Raw genomic sequence first — 16,703 nt, forward strand, 5'->3', positions numbered from 1 at the left:
TGCTTTTTAAAATCTGTTACCCTTGATGAGTTTTTTGTGCTTGCACTGCCTATTTTGTTTCTGTTCTGGCTGTGCTGGGCCTTTGCTGCTGCACATGGGCTTTGTCTAACGGCAGTGAGCAGGCGCTACTCTCCTTTGTGTGTGCAGACTTCTCGTTGTGGTGGCTTCTCTGGTTGCAGAGTGAGGTTGTGGCCCACAGGCTTGGTTGCTCCATGGCTTGTGGGATCTTCCTGGACCAGGGATCAAACCCGGGTCCCCTGTATTGACAGGTGGATTGTTAACCACTTGGACCACCAGGGAAGTCCTCGTTGCCTATTCTTTAACAATTTTTTAAAAGTATAATATAGGTTAGTATGTTTACCTCTTCCTGGACAGTGCAAGAATCTTGGGACACTTACACTTTATCTTTCTTCCAACTCGTTCCTTGTTGTTGAGTGTTTTAATACTACATATATTTAACCTCCCCAATACAGACTGAAGTTTGTGTTATAGTAATAATTAAGTGCTCCTCCATATTGACCTTTCCATTATTACTTATTCATTCCTCCCTGATCTCAGCGTGCCTCCGCCTGGGATTATTTCCTTTCTGCCCAAAGAACTCCCTGAATTATTTCCTTTAGTGCGAGTCTGCTGTGACCAATTCTTTCCGTTGTTGTTTGCCTAAAAATGCCTTTGTGTAACCTTTATTTTGGGTGGATAATTTTATGTATTATAAAATTTTAGGTTGGCGGTTGTTTTCTTCTAGCTTTTGAAGATGTTGTTCCTTTGTTTTCTGGCTTCCTTTATTTCTGCTGTGACGTTAGCTGTCACTTTACTCTTCTACAGGCAAGGTGGTTTTAGCTTTCCCTCTGCTACTTGAATTTCCTCAATCTTTTCTTGAATTTTTTAATTTTCTCAATCTTTTCTTGAATTTTTGAATTTTCTCAATCTTTGATTTTCAACCACTGTGCCCAGACGAATTTTGTTGTGTGCTGTTTTGCCTACTTGTCTTGCCTTGGGTTTTAGTACTCCTGGAAGATAAGATTTGTTGTCTTAGGTCAGTTTTAAAAAACTCAATCACTGTACCTTCTAATATTGCTTCCATCCCATTTTTTCTCTCCTCTTTGTAGATTCCAGTTACTCCCTATGTTGGACATTTTCACTGTATGTGTCTCCTATGCTTTTTTCCTATGTTGGGCATAATTTTCCTTCATGCTTTATTCTGTGGGTTTTTTTTTTTTAATTTGCAGCTCACTATTCCTCTGTTTATTTGTGTCTATTATATCTTTAAACCTTCTGTTGAGTTTTTAATTTTTAATGTCATATTTTATGTCATATGTTATACTAGTCTTTTGATAGCTTTCTTATACTTCCCCATTCTCTGCAGAAATTCTCTATCTTGTAATCTAACTTCTTCAATATACTTTTCACATTTACCTAAAACCCAGATAAAAATTTAAAAAAAAAATTTTTTTTTCCTGCCTGGTCATGCAGCATGCAGGGTTTTAGTTCCCTAACCAGGGATCAAACCCATGCTCCCTGCATTGAAAGCACAGTCTTAACCACTGGATGAACCATCAGGGAAGTTCCAAAGTCCCAGCCTCGAGGATCCAATGTCAAGATCAACTATGGGCATCCTGCTGTCTGTTTTGGGGGTTTTTCCCTCTGTTTTCAATTATTGATCTTATCTCCTGATGTTTCTGATATTTTAAAAATTTAATACTGATCATTGGTATTATCATTGTAGAAATAACTTGAGGTTCTAGATTGTGCTTTCTTTGATACAGAAGATTATTCTTTTATTTTAGCAGGTGGTTTAGAAATGAGCAGATCACCATAATATGAGTGGATCTGAATTGACTGGATATTGTAAAGTCTATTTCCAATTTACGTTGGTGTTTATGAGGGCCATTCTGACGGTTGAACTCAGAACTATGTTTTTAGCATCCCAACCCCACCCAATTGCAGAAGGTTTTGCTCAGCCTCTCAGCTTCTGGGCAGCAGTTTACAAATTACAAAATGCCTTGAGGGGAAAAGCAACATTGTACTCACTTCTATGTGCTGTCTTTCTCTTCAGGATCTTGGCTTTCTTTACCTTGGCTCCTTGGTATCTCTCCATTGTCTTCAAACAAATGTTTCATATATTTTTCCCAGTGTTTCTGGTTGTCTCTCAGGAGGGGAGAATTCATCTGCAATAAGTTAGTCTGCCTCTTTGGTTTTTTCAAAAATTGTGTATATTTATTACTTTGGAAATAAAAGCATAATAAGAGCACAAAAAGAATTATAGCATAGTGTAATATAGTACCTACAACAGTAAAAATGAGCAATTATGTCTTCATGAGAGGCTAAAGGAAGGTACTAAAGCAGAATTGACACCTAATAGGGGTCTTAAGGATTATTACAACTCATATAGCATCTAAGGAGAAGGAGAAGTGTAGGTAAATTTTTTAAAAGCATAGTGCATAATAGAGATGTAGTTTCAAGAATTTCTGCACATTCCTGAAATCTTGCCAAATTTTATGTAGATGATGAAATGGATTTTTATTGAAGGAAGGACTGCTTTACAAGTTGTATCATCTGATACTGATTAACATCCAGAATGACAGACTGTCTAGCTGGTATCTAAAGAACAGACTAGAAATAGCCCCATTTCGTTTTGGCAACTAGGTGGTGGTGCACTTGGAAACAGCCTATGTGAAGTCCGAAAAGCAGGAGAAGAAGGCTAATCAAATGAACTGAGAAGGATCCAAGTAAAAGGCAGGGAGGTAGGGAGTGGGAAGATACGGCTGTGAAGGTCAGCTGGGGTCGGATCCCAAAAGGCGTCACGCATGCGTCCTCCATCGATCAGTATTGTCGGACTCTTTGCGACACTGTGGACTGTAGCCCACCAGGCTCCTCTGTTCATGGGATTTCCCAGCAAGAGTACTCAAGGGGGTGGCCATTTCCTCCTCCGGGGGATCTTCTCAACCCAGGGGTCGAACCTGCATCTTCTGTGGCTCCTGCATTGACAAGCAGATTCTTCATCACTGAGCCACCTGGGAAGCCCCCAAAGGCCTCATAAGCCAATTTAAGTAAATTGAGGGACTTTCCTGGTGGTCAAGTGGTTATGAATCTGCCTTTCGGACTTCCCTGGTAGTCCAGTAGATAAGAATCTGCCTGCCAGTGCAGGAGACACAGGTTTGATAGCTGGTCTGGGAAGATCCCACATGCTGTGGAACAACGAAACCCGTGTACAACTGCTGAACCAATGTGCTGAAATTACTGCAGGCTGTGCACCTAGAGCCCACGCTCTGCAACAAGGGGAACCCCTGCTGGTGCAACTAGAGAAAGCCTGTGCACAGCAATGAAGACCCAATGCAACCAAAAATCAAATCATTAATTATTAAAAAAAAAAAAAAAAAGAATCCGTCTTGCAATGCAGGAGACACAGGTACAATCTCTGATCAGGGAACTAAGATCCCACATGTGGTAGGGCAACTGATCCTGTGCACCACTATTGGACCCGCCAACTCTGGAGCCGAAGCCCCACAACTGGAGAGCCCATGAGCCACAACAAAGGCCTGATACAGCCAAATAAATATTTTTAAAAGCAATAAATAAATTGAAATTTAATCTCAGAGCATGTGAAAATACTGAAAAATTTGCATCCCTGGACACAGTCTAGATTGCCTTTTAATGCAGATTACCCTTCTTCTCATGTGCAGATAAATTAGAGAGAAACAAAGTTGGGAGCACTGAGACCAGTGAGCAGGCTGTTGCGATTATCCACGTAAGAAATGTTTAGTGGTTTATTGTAGAGATGTTGCTGTTGTTCAGTTGCTAGGTCATGTCCAGCTTTTTGTGGCCCCGTGGACTGCAGCACTCTAGGCTTCCCTGGCCTTCACTATGTCCTGGAGTTTGTTCAAACTCATGTCCATTCAGTAGACAATGCCATCCAACCATTTCATCCTCTGTCACCCGCTTCTCCTCTTGCCCTCAACCTTTCCCAGCATCAGGATCTTTTCCAGTAAGTCCAGCTCTTCTCATTAGGTAGCCAAAGTATTGGAGACTTAGCTTCAGCAACAGTCTTTCCATTGGATATTCAGGGTTGATTTCCTTTAAGATAGACTGGTTTGATCTCCTTGCAGTCCCAACGGACTCACGAGAGTCTTCTCCAGCACCACAGTTTGAAAGCATCAGTTCTTTGGCGCTCAGCCTTCTTTGTGGTCCAACTCTCACATCCATACATGACTAATGGAAAAACCATAGCTTTGACAATATGGACTTTTGTCAACAAGGTGATGTCTCTGCTTTTTAATACACTGTCTAGGTTTGTCATAGCTTTCCTTCCAAGAAACAAGTGTCTTAATTTCATGGCTGCAGTCATCATCCACAGTGATTTTGGAGCCTAAGAAAATAAAATCTGTCACTGCTTCCACTTTTTCCCCTTCTATTGGCCATGAAGTGATAAGATCAGATGCCATGATCTTAGTTTTTTGAGCCAACTTTCTCACTCTCCTCTTTCACCTTCATCAAGAGGCACTTTAGTTCCTCTTCACTTTCTGCCATAAGGGTGGTGTCATTTGCATATCAGAGGTTTTTGATATTTCTTCCAGCAGTCGTGAATCCAGCTTATGCTTCATCCAGCTGGGCATTTCACATGATGTACTTTGCATAGAAGTTAAATAAGCAGGGTGACAATATACAGCCTTGACGTACTCCTTTCCCAATTTGGAACCAGTCTGTTGTTCCATGTCCGGTTCTAAGTGTTGCTTCTTAACCTGCATACAGATTTCTCAGGAGGCAGGTAAGGGGGTTTGGTATTCCCATACTCTAAGAACTTTCCACAGTTTGTTGTGATCCACACACTCAAAGGCTTTGGTGTAATCAATAAAGCAGAAGTAGATGTTTTTCTGGAACTTCCTTGCTTTCTCCATTATCCACAGAATACTGGCATTTTAATCTCTCAAGAAAGTAGAGAAAACCACCAGCCCATTCAGATATGACCTAAATCAAATCCTTTATGATTATAAAGAGACGGTGATAAATAGCTTCAAAGGGTTAGATATGATAGAGTGCCTGAAGAACTATGGATGGTGGTTCATAACGTTGTATAGGAGGCAGTGACCCAAACAATTCCAAAGAAAAAGAAATGCTTGAAGGCAAAGTGGTTGTCTGAGGAAGCCTTCCAAATAGCTGAGGAAAGAAGAGAAGTGAAAGACAAAGGAGAAAACTAAGGCACTGACTTTCCCTGTTGAAGGCAATTTCAAGAAAGTTGAAGAGTTGATGGAAAGCAGTGAGAGGACGTGAGTGTGGAAAACTTCTCCCTGGGTGTCAGTTCCCTCTCCACATCTGCGATGTGTGGGGTATTCAGAAGTTACACACAAGCGGCCCCTGGACTGCATTCTAATGCAGATGCATGTGTCTGTGTGTGTGTCTTTTTTTTTTTTTTTTTTTGCCAGTATGGTGTTCAAAATGCATTTAGTCTCGTCTGATTACTGTTACATAGGACCCTTTCCAGATCCTTTGGGTCAGATTAAAAAATCTTTCATACATGAATTTTTAAATTTATTTTTTAATTGCTCCATAATGTTGTATTAGTTTCTGCTTACAGTAGCATGAATCAGCTATGAGTATGCATACATGGTTTTTACCTTGTGAGTTTGATATGTGATCTAATGCTGTCTACACACAATCTACATGAATTCTGATCAGTTGTGATAACTGTGATAAAGAATTCTCCTGTATTTCATATTATTAATGTGTCTCCTTAAGCTCTGTTGCTGAATACATTGGGTTTGTCAAAAAGTTCGTACGGGCTTTTCACTTCCAGCTTATGGAAAAAGCCAAACAAACTTTTTGGCCAACCCAATATTTTGAGAAGTAGCTGACAGGAATACTATGAACATAATCTGTATCTTCCAAGGATTGTGGTTATTGAAATAGTTGTCTGCTTCAGTGTTTCCCACTGGCAGTTTGGGGTATGTTGCACCTTTGACTACAGGAATAATTTGGGGTTAAGCGAGTGGTGATTGCTTGGACACATGACCCTGATGATAACCAACATCACTATTGAGAATGCTGCCATAAATTCAGCCATGTACAGACTTGGATGTTTATTGGGCTCCCTGGCATCTGGTGGTCCTCTTTCATCCATTTGTTGATACAGTTTCTGCTTTCTCCAAAACCTAATCCTTCCAAAGAGGATTCTTGATGTGCCTAGAGATTTCATAGTGAGTCCTCAGCAGAAAACACATAGGGTGGATATGCCTCAGCTTTTGAAATTCCACTCTGTTGGTTTCTGCCTTTTAGAAAAACTGTCTGAGTCTATAAAAGGCTTTTTGGTGAATGATTTTTACATGATCATGACTTTTCTAATTGGATGTGATAAATGCTTCATTCTTCCAAAATCATACAACTCAAATAAATTCGAGAGTCCCTGTAGGAAGTCAAGAAGCAAGGTCTAAGGAATCACAGTGTAGGATTTTCTTTGGTCAGAGATGTGGTCTCATCCTCTCCTACAACCTGTGGGAAACCAAGGCCCAGAGGGAAAAGGTAGCAGGAGTTTAGTCCACACAGCTCGTCAGTCTCAGAGCTAAACAAGGTCTTAACCACCCCGGGGCCCTTCTGAGCAAAGATGTCCTTCCACCCTGTGCCAGCAACTTCAGCATAAAATGCAGAGACTTCTGCTCAGCGTGTCTGTCTGCTTCACCTTGGCTTTATTTATCTTTATGTTTTCTCCTCTTCCATAAAAAGCACTTTTTAAAACACATGCATTCATTCCACATGCTGTGCTCAGAAGTGCCAGGTGATAAAGGGTAGATTGGCAGCTTTGTAATTTGCCTTGATTAGATTGTAGAGTTATGTCCCAGCTGTGTGGCTTCCTAAATATTACAGATGAGCCAGTCTGCAACACTGTGAAGTTGTTTTATGGGTCCGGGGCCTTTCACATTCTTTATTGTATTAGGTCACCTCATCCCCAGTAAGGCAAGGACCACCTGCTGCATCTGTGCCCACTCAGCTGCATCAGCGGCAGTAAAGGCCACGCTTAGTGGTGCCCAAAGACCATCCAGCCGAAGCCTATAGATAAAGCCTCTGGCCTATAGCCGAAGCCTGTAGTGAAAGAGATGATCTCACTTTTTCATGCAGATGTTGTGGGTTCTGACAAGAATCCCTCATAGTTCTGTGTCCCAGAGAGCACTGTGCAGAGTCTGACCCCTTTCTTACACATCTGAGATGTAAGGAATGTCAGATCTCAAGTGTGTCCATAGACAAGGTGCTTTACAGCGCTGGTCCTCATCTGAAATGGTTTCATGAGACAAGCTTTGAAGCTGGATATTCTGCAGGTCCCCAAGTTCTAGGAGCCTCTTGTTACATGCTTTGGCATTTCCAGTCTTCATCCTTTTCTTAGGTGTGCCAAGTACTAGGTCATGTAGGGTGGCACCTCTCCTTTCTATGAGAGGTGGTGCTATAGTTTTTTAAAGAATTTTTTTTAATTTGTTTATTTTTGGTTATGCTGAGTCTTTGTTGCTGTGTGTGGGCTTTTGCTAGTTGCAGTGAGCAGAGGCTGCTCTTCATTGCAGTACACATACTTCTCATTGTGGTGGCTTCTCTTGTTGCAGAGCACAGACTCTGAGGTGTGTGCGCTTCAGTAGTCGTGGCTCCAGACTGTTTCTCTGAGGCATGTGGAATCTTCCCAGACCAGGGATCAAACCTATATCCCCTGCATTGACAGGCGGATTCTTATCCACTGTGCCACCAGGAAAGTCCTATCATTTTTTAGGAATTAGTTTATATTTACAGTTTATCACCAAATCCCATCATCTTTACAAGTAAATTTTAAGATGAGCAGGCACTTCTCGAAAGAGGATGTCAAAACAGCCATTGAGAAAAGTGCTCAACATCACTGCTCACTAGGGGTAGAAGAGTTAAACCTCAGTGAGGAACTTGCCTGCTGGTCCGGTAGTTAAGACTTTAAGACTGTGTACTGCAGGAGATATGAATTCAGTCTGTTGTTAGGGAACTAAGATCCCACATGTCGAGCAGTGCCACCCGCCCCCAGCCCCTGCGAAAAAAAAAAAAAACTCAGTGAGATGCAGCTGAACACTCATCAGAGTTGGCTAAAATAGAAAATCTAGTGATAGCAAGTTTGGGCTAGGATGTAGAATAACTGAACTCTCATATAGCGCTGGTGGAGTGTAAAATGGCAAAAACATTCTGAAGTTTTGTAGTGTCCGCCAAAGCTAAATATACACTTACTCTGTGGCCCAGGAATTCAACTCCTAGGTTTAAATCTACTAGAATCAATTCCATATGTCTACCTAAATGCCACTATGAAAATTTTTCTGGTAGTTTTATTCATAATAATCCGCACAGGAAGCAGTCCCCAAATGTCCAGCAAGAATGGATAAGCAGATGTTGCTGTGTTCCTATAATGGAATATTATGCAGCAAGGAAAAGGAATGGACTGCTATGTGTAACAGCATGGGTAAATCTCACAGCATTATGGTCAGAGGAAGAAACTAAACAAAAGAACACATACTGTGTGGTTCAGTAAACATGGAGTTTAGGAGCAGGTAAAACTAGGCTAAGGTGATAAAAACTAGAATAGGGATTACTTCTGGTGTGAGAGTCTGTCGACTGGGGCGGAGCACAGGCGATGGAAATTTTCCATGTGCATCTGGATGCCAGGTACACGGGTGTACACATTTGTACAGATTCAGTGAGTCTTCCTGGGAGACTTGTTCACTTTGTTGTATGTAAGTTATGTCCTGATAGAAATGAATAGAAAGAAGAGTGAATTGGAATGATTTATCTGTGAATTGGATCCTGTACACTTGGCATTTGAAGTCTAAGGACAGATGGGACAGTACAGGTGACAGAAGCAGAAGGAAATAGATTTTAGTGTGGCATTTGTTGTAACATCCCTCTGGGAGCAGCCCAGAGCCAGTGGCATGGGCTACTTCTTTGAGAAGCACATCAATTCAAATTTTATAAAAAGCAATTTGGAGCTTACCTGTGCCAGCACTGTCTGAGGATTCTCTCCTCTCTAGAAGGATCTAGAGATTTACTCCCAAGTAAAAGTATGGCTTTTGGACGAAACCTAATAGAAAGTCTGGTGGGCTTTTTTTTCTTTCTTTCTTTCTTTTCTCTTTTTTTAAATCCCCAGGGGTGGCTGCTCGAGAGACAGCCCAAGCTCTGAAAACACTGGCCCAGGCTGCCCGGGGCGTGGCTGCATCCACTAGTGACCCGGCAGCTGTGCATGCCATGTTGGACTCCGCCCGGGACGTGATGGAGGGCTCGGCCATGCTCATCCAAGAGGCCAAGCAGGCCCTGATTGCACCTGGAGATGCCGAGAGTCAGCAGAGACTAGCTCAGGTGAGGCCCAGAACTGGCAGCTAAGGTCACCATCGAGGTGACATGTTGACAGGCTGTCTCCCAATAATGAGCACTTTCAAAAGCTTTGCCTGGTAGCCCCCATAACATGAGATCTTCTTAATTCAGTCAGCAGACAGTACAGGGGTTTTGTTGAGACCTGTCCTTGAAACTTGAAGGGCCTGGATACAGCAAGCTTGTCTTGGACTCTAGGGTACTTATATGTATCCCTCTTCCTGGCCTGGGAGGTGAGGTAGATACACTTGGTTTAGACACTCAACACTTTGAACTCTCTCTAGTGCCTCTTCAAATGAGTCTTCCCAGAGAGCGCAGACGGAGAGCCGCACAACCTCCTTTAAAGGCAGCGTGTGGGCAAACTCCAAGTTGGTCTGGAAGAGCTCAGAGCGCCCCTCCAGCCCTTGAGCTGGGAGAGGTGTGGAGGTGATGGCCCCAGAGGGTCACTGAGCAGAAATTCATCCCAGGCCGACCACCAGTGATCCAAAGAGCTCGGGGCCTCCTTCTGCCTCGGGCCCTCTGCAGGACTCCCTAGAAGGGAACTGTTTCTCTTCCTCTTGGTATTGGCTATCTTTGTTTTGGAAGCTGACAGAATATTGGAGGGTTGTATTTGAGTCACAGTCAGGCCTCGGCCTGGCCTCTGGAGCGGGGAGAGTGTGCTGTGCCACTGTGTCAGACCCGGTGCCAGGACGCGGGATGTTCACCCCAGTGAGAGGCCCAGAGGCCCCGATGTCATGGCGAACAGTGTCAGGTGGATGCTGGCGGGCCATTTCCCTGTCTCTTTTAGCTCTCGGTAGTGTCACTGCTCACTCCCAACGCGTGTGCAAGTCTCTCTGCCCTGGAAGCTGCTTTCTGACAGGGCTCTTCTCCCTCTGTGTATTCAGGTGGCCAAAGCCGTTTCTCACTCCTTGAATAACTGCGTGAACTGTCTCCCTGGGCAGAAGGATGTGGATGTGGCCTTGAAGAGCATCGGGGAGTCGAGCAAGAAGCTTCTGGTGGACTCGGTGAGAGGTTTCGGCTCGGGAAGGGGTACCTGGAGGCCTGGGCTCACCTCGGATGCTGCTGGAGTCTCCTCCTCTCCAGGGACCCTTTGAGTAGCTAGCCTTCCTTTAGGGGTCCTGGTTTTCCTGCCTATTTGCCTTTTCCTTGTTTTGCTTTCTGATCAGTCAAATTCCCAGGTAGAGCTTCTAAAATTTACTTTTTCCTTGAGCCCACGTTGCCGTTCGATCTCTGGTTATCCCTGTGAGACAGGAATGGGGCAGGCTGTTGAGGGGGAGGGTTTGGATCATCTGACCTCTCATCAGGACATTTCAGGCCATGACAATCAGGTGATAAAGGGATGCAAGTGTCCGGAACTCACTGAAAGAGTGAGTGCTCTGTGAAATTTCATTCTGGAGCTTGTTCCCTTCCTTGTTTTGTAAGCCCCCTCTGGGGGAACTTGGTCTTGTTCATCTCTATTTCTTCTCTGCCGTGTGCCTGGCACATAACCAGTTATGCAGACAATGGGTGTGGTGTGACACATATAATTTAGCTTAACTCTCTTGAACTCTTTACCGACAATTACAGTTCTGCTAGTGGCACTTCTGTGGGAAAGCTATATTGTTAGCCGAGACCAACTGATGAATTAAATTGGTGGCTATTAGTTTGGAAAAAATAGGATTTAAAGGTTAATAGCATCTGCCTTTTAGTTCCAGAAAGCTGAAACTTTGTGAGTTTCCATCTGAGAATGCCAAGATAGAGCATGGGTTCAGAGAGCGGGTCCCAGAGTCAGGTTGTCCAGATGTGAATCTTGACTGTGCGGCTTAGGAGACCAGAAGCCCTGCAGAAAGCCATCCTTACCATTTTTAGATCCACTCTGTCTAGCGCTGAATAAGTGTTCAACAAATTTAAATGAATAAGGGAATGGGTATATTTTTTTGAAGGTCAGACTTAACGTGGGCTCAGACCACACAGAGCCTTTTCACCTGATCAATTCAGAAACTCATCCGGAGTGTCTCTCTTCCCCCTGCAGCACCCACCACTCCTCCTACATTCAGTAAAACTCCTCCTGCAATGTGCCCTCTCTTCCCATAGTTACCTCCAAGCACAAAGCCTTTCCAGGAAGCCCAGAGTGAACTGAACCAAGCCGCTGCTGATCTGAACCAGTCTGCCGGGGAGGTGGTCCATGCCACCCGGGGTCAGAGCGGAGAGCTGGCTGCAGCCTCCGGGAAGTTCAGTGATGACTTCGATGAGTTCCTTGATGCTGGCATTGAGATGGCGGGCCAGGCACAGGTGAGGGGGAGAGGGCTTGCTGAGTGGAGCTGACCCTTGCCTCTCGCCTCTGGTGGACTGTTGGCCCCCGAGGCTAAGCGGCACATAGGAGCCAGGAAGCCGTGAATAGCCCACGGCTATACATCATCTTTGCCGCTCAGAGAGCTTCGTGAGCTCACAGGAATGGCATTCCCAAAGATGCTATTAGCTTGTGTGAGATGGAGATGACCGATAACTTCTCCAACAGAACTCATCATCTTATACTTTTTGAAAGGAGGGCAGAGGAGAGAAGGAGGAGAGCCCTGCATCCTATAATTCAAATGTAGCATGGTACTATAAAAACTCATGTTATTTGAGGTTCGATGAGTCCACATGAAAAGGTTTTGTCTAACCCTGAGTATCAAGTGATTCAAAATTACCTCCTTCAGATGAACAGATAAACCTGTACTTTAGAACAAGGGAGCATGACTGGTCTGGGGTGAGCTCACTGAGCTATTTATTTGCAAGTTCCTTTCAACTCCCTCAAAGTGCTACCCAGCATGCTTCTTACTCTGTTATATACAAAGGGCTGTTTCTCAAATGGGAAGCCAGGTGAGCAATGTATTATTTCCAGAGACAGAAGCTTTTGGGATGCAGTCAGCTCTCAATGTCCAGACAGTGATAGTTGTATGTGCCAGGCTGGGATGCACCAGCCCCTGGACAATTCCAGCACTGTTGAGCAAAATGCTGGAATTGCAGCCTGGACTGTTTGCTCTCTTACTCACTCCCCACCCCACACCCCCATTAATACCCACACTTGTGATACAGCATAGTTCTTGGCTGACCCACTTGGGAATGGATTTCTGTGCCTCTGTGTGCATCTTGGTCTGGGAATCTGCTAGGGGAACAGTAGACACCAGGCAGTCTCGACACGCTAGGCGTCTGCAGACTAATTGGGCTTCATGCCATCTGTATAGATAACCGCCTTCCATTTCAGGGTACTGCTCCTAGCTCTGAATGCTGCTTAGGAGAAATGGACAGCCCCTAATTACTTTGGCTCCTTTTCACCTTCCAGACGAAAGAAGACCAGATCCAAGTCATAGGGAACCTCAAGAATATCTCCATGGCCTCCAGCAAGCTACTGTTAGCTGCCAAATCTCTCTCCGTAGACCCAGGAGCCCCCAACGCGAAAAATCTCCTGGCTGCAGCTGCGAGGTAAGTGTGGAACAAAATGGGCTTTCATGTGTGGTTAAATAACATCAGTGTTTGCAAGGTCCGCCTGACATCCTGCTGCTTTTGCTGAGCGAAGAAGTGGTGCTAACCTTCTGTTCTCAGAGTTGGAAGGAAGAGTGACATAGACACTGGTGTCTTACTAAATGGGCTCAATTGCATGTGCATTCTCCACTAAAGATGCCTTCTGTCTCCTCTTAAAGCCTTTTCAGGAGGACTTGTTTAGACTGAAGGCCTCCATTGATTTATAAATATGATGGCTTAAAGAAATTTTTTTTAAGTAGTGTTAATATCATTCAGATTATGAAAGTACCATATGTTCATTAAAAAGAAATCAGAAGAAATCAGAAGATGCTGAAAAGTTTAAAAAAAAAAAAAAGATACTCAACTAGCCATTCAACATTTTTTGAGTGTTTACTGCTGTGAGCCTGGTACCCATGTTAATTAGCTGGGTTTAAACATGGTCACTTCGTCACGTGCAGAAGGGCTCAATGTCAGGATGGATGGGGTGGTGGTGAGAGTAAATTGGGGGAATATGTTAAAGCATGCATCTGAACTTGGGATGATGTGAATGTCCTCCTTTGCTGCTGTTTTCACCCCAGGAAGTAGGTAATCCGATACAGTCCCCTTCCAGGCCCACGCTGGCATTTAGTTCAATGACTAGTGATGAATGCTGGTATCTGGAGAAGCTGCAGTGATAGCTAAGGAAGATTTTATATTGGCAATCCCACATTCATTTTCCTGAGCCAAGGGGGTAGGGTGTTCTGTGATTCTGCAGCAGTGTAGGCCTGTTTTCTTAGCCTCACTTAGTATCACTTTATCGGAAACCTAACAGCAGTGAAAGATTAAATGCAGGACAATTAGGATCTGTAGCCTAGTTGGAAACATTTTCCAAATATGCAGATGAGTGATTTTTAAAAAGCATGGCTTGAATTCTACTTAAAATTTTTAAAATTTGGTTTTGTTTGCTTATTTGTTTTTCAGTGTCTTCATCTCTCCTGGCTTTTTTTAAGTTGTCAGAATCAGAGTCCTAAATTCTAGTACAGACTTCAATGCTTGACTAAGTAGGTTACATTGGTCAGACCACTCAACCTGTCTTAACTTTCCCATTCACAAAATAGGAATGTGTATAGGCCACATCATCCTTGAGCTCTGTTCCATTCCTGATGGACAAGGTATCTTGGTACTACTGGTTAATACCTGTCTCTGGTCTCCTCTTTGTTCGTAGTATTATTTTTTATGGGGAGATTTAGATAATTTCAGAGCAACTCCCTTGAAAACTTTTGAGTTTCTTCATTCCTTCTCATCAACATACTTTGAGCGCTAAGTTGCTTCAGTCATGTCTGACATTTTGCAACGCTGTGGACTGTAGCCCTCCAGGCTCCTCCGTCCGTGGCATTCTCCAGGCAAGAATACTGGAGTGGTTTGCCATGCCCTCCTCCAGGGGGTCTACAGGTGGGTTCTTTACCACTAGTGCCCCCTGGGAGGCCCAAACATACTTTACCTTCGAACAACAGCGAGAGCCACTAGGTGATGGGATACATACTCACGTCTCCCCACCTCCATCTCGTGCGTTGCTTGTGATTGTTCCAGCAGGTGCGTGCCCTCCTGAGCTCCGGGTGGGGATGAGGAGGAACGGTGATATCCTCTCTGTTGAGCAGCTATTTCTGATATAAGACCCTCTTAATCACTTTTTTCCAAGAACAGCCTTTGGAGAAGGCAGCTGATGTTTCCCGGTACCTGAACTCACTTGTTTTTCATTATCTTCAATTTTTTGCCCCTTTTCAAAATGCCCCTTTTCAGTTTCCAACTCAGAGGTGTGTTGTCTCTCTTAAATTGTGGGAAGAAAAGGAGAGTATAAATGGGCATTTTGAAAGTCCCTTAAAGAAGGGACTCCGGGACCTGAAAACTGGTGTCCGTGCTCTGTGAGTGTCTGCACGCCCCCTGGTGGTTACATTGAGGAAGGGCCCTGGAGGAGAGGTGAGAAAGCTTCGTTGCCCTGTCTGTCCTGGCTTTCAGCAGTTGATAAGGAGAATTCCCAGCCTGGTGGTTCCACAGCCAAGTCAGCACTCAAAAATCATCACGTGAATTGATAATCTTGGGTTGGAACTGCTACAGGCGGTTGCTGGCCCATTCTCCTTGGCTTCTTGGCAAGCTCGGCTCCCTGGGGTATTTTCCCAGTGGGAGCTTGCCAGAGTGGGTCAGGCCAGCTCCTCTTCTGGGGTAAAGCTCTGCCCACCTGGGATGCAGTCATTCATTCTCTTGTTACTTCATTTGTTCATTAAAACGATTTTTGTTGCGTGCCTGATATGGGCCCAGTGGTGGGCACAACACCATGTGTAAGAAAGGACAGCCCCGGTCCAGTCAGGACAGGCACACCCAGGGCATATTGCCCCCATTCTCTCTGGGCCTCACAAAAGTCCTGGGCATAAGCACCTTTGGAGCTGGGTAGCAGGAACCTGATGGTTATTGTCCTCCTCTGCAGTCCCACTGGCCTCCCTATTCTCGAGACAGCCATGCCTCCCTATCTGTGTGGATGTCCACAAAGACTCCAGACTTGTCACTGAGGGGACCCACACCTGGACCAACTCAGCTCCACCCTGCTCCTGTGTCAGCAGACTTGAACCCTTTCTTTGTTCCTTCTAGTCACCATGATTCTTCCTGCTTTAGGGGGGAAAAAAAAGGTTTACTTCTGGGAGAGCAGTAGAGTATGTGTGCTTTTTGCTCTGCTCATCATTCTGCATTTGAGCCCTGGTACAAACTGGTCCCTTGGTTTTTGATGCCTTGTGGGGAGGAAGTCATTTCCTGTGGAGTGTCTGGCTTGTTCTTCCTGTGAAACTGCTTGGCTCCGGCTCTTTTTTGGCCAGTTGAGTGGGCTGGAGACTCTCTGTAAATTGTTTATCAGCTCTTTCTGTGACTTGGCGCTGGTTTGATGCTCCCTGAACTTCGTCAAGGAGGTGAAAAGCCAATTTGCAGTGGCAAAAAAAAAAGGGGGAGGAGTGTTCTACCTCCAAGCACCCCCAAGCTGCTTCTCAGACTATAGTCACCCTGCTCAAAAGGACTCCTAGGAGCTGAAGACTTGATGCCCACTGCCGCCAGCATCAGGACCATCCTAAAACAGACGTTCAGCTGCTTTCTGGTTTCCCCAGGGCTCCCTAGGACCTTGCAGGAGGTGCCTCTTCCCACGCTGCCCCTTGCCTTGAGGTTTCTGCCAGGCAGGCATCTTTCTGGCTCCAGAGATGGTGAAAAAGGATGACCCAGCAAACAGCTCTTCCATGCTATAAAGTAGAAAAATGTACACTGGGCCTTCTTCTGTCTCTTAGTCTCCTCTACAATGTTCTGTTCCCATTATCCAAATTGGGATCTTGCTGAGCCCTGACTTTACAATTGCTCTGGTCCCTGTCTGGCTCTCCCTAATAGGCAGAGCCCACTCCTGTGGTCAAGGCTTTAATTTTCTTTCACTCCCAGCGAGTCCTGCATGTGTCCGGCCAGTCCTGTCTGATGTCACACCCCCATCGCTGCTTCCTTTGGTGCACCTTCATGTCTTGTCTGTTCACTATTTTGCCTCTCCAACTGGATTGCCAGCATCTTGCTTTCCTAGAGAGCTTTAAACCATATTATTTTTTATTCCCCTTGCCTTGTGATGGTAGGACCCGGGGAATACCAACAGGTTAAATTTTGGTTTGCTCTTTGTTGCCTTCCTAAGCACATCCTCTTTTGAGGATGGGAGTTGTCTGAAGTTGCTTTATTCCCTCCAAGCTCGCTATTGGATGCTTAATAGATCATCATGAGCATAAATTGATTGATTTTCTTCTCTCACCTCTGCCCCAGTTGCATGTCTATATAGTTTCCTTCCAGAGCTCACAAACTCCTGTCTGAATCAATTTAGTATCTCT

The 16,703-nt window shown here is 44.6% G+C and overlaps 1 protein-coding gene across 10 annotated transcripts in view; it reads left to right on the plus strand.

The window, feature by feature from the left end:
- TLN2 (talin 2) overlaps positions 1-16,703 on the plus strand; it is a 479,630-nt gene that overhangs the window by 356,559 nt on the left and 106,368 nt on the right. For all 10 annotated transcript variants that reach the window (XM_043918839.1, XM_043918846.1, XM_043918841.1 and 7 more), the window contains 4 exons: positions 9,128-9,336; positions 10,233-10,352; positions 11,422-11,619; positions 12,653-12,792. In XM_043918839.1, coding sequence (XP_043774774.1) covers positions 9,128-9,336; positions 10,233-10,352; positions 11,422-11,619; positions 12,653-12,792 — 667 coding nt within the window. The remainder of the gene's footprint in view (positions 1-9,127; positions 9,337-10,232; positions 10,353-11,421; positions 11,620-12,652; positions 12,793-16,703) is intronic.

This window comes from Cervus elaphus, chromosome 12 (assembly GCF_910594005.1).
Source record: "Cervus elaphus chromosome 12, mCerEla1.1, whole genome shotgun sequence".
NCBI lineage: Eukaryota > Metazoa > Chordata > Mammalia > Artiodactyla > Cervidae > Cervus > Cervus elaphus.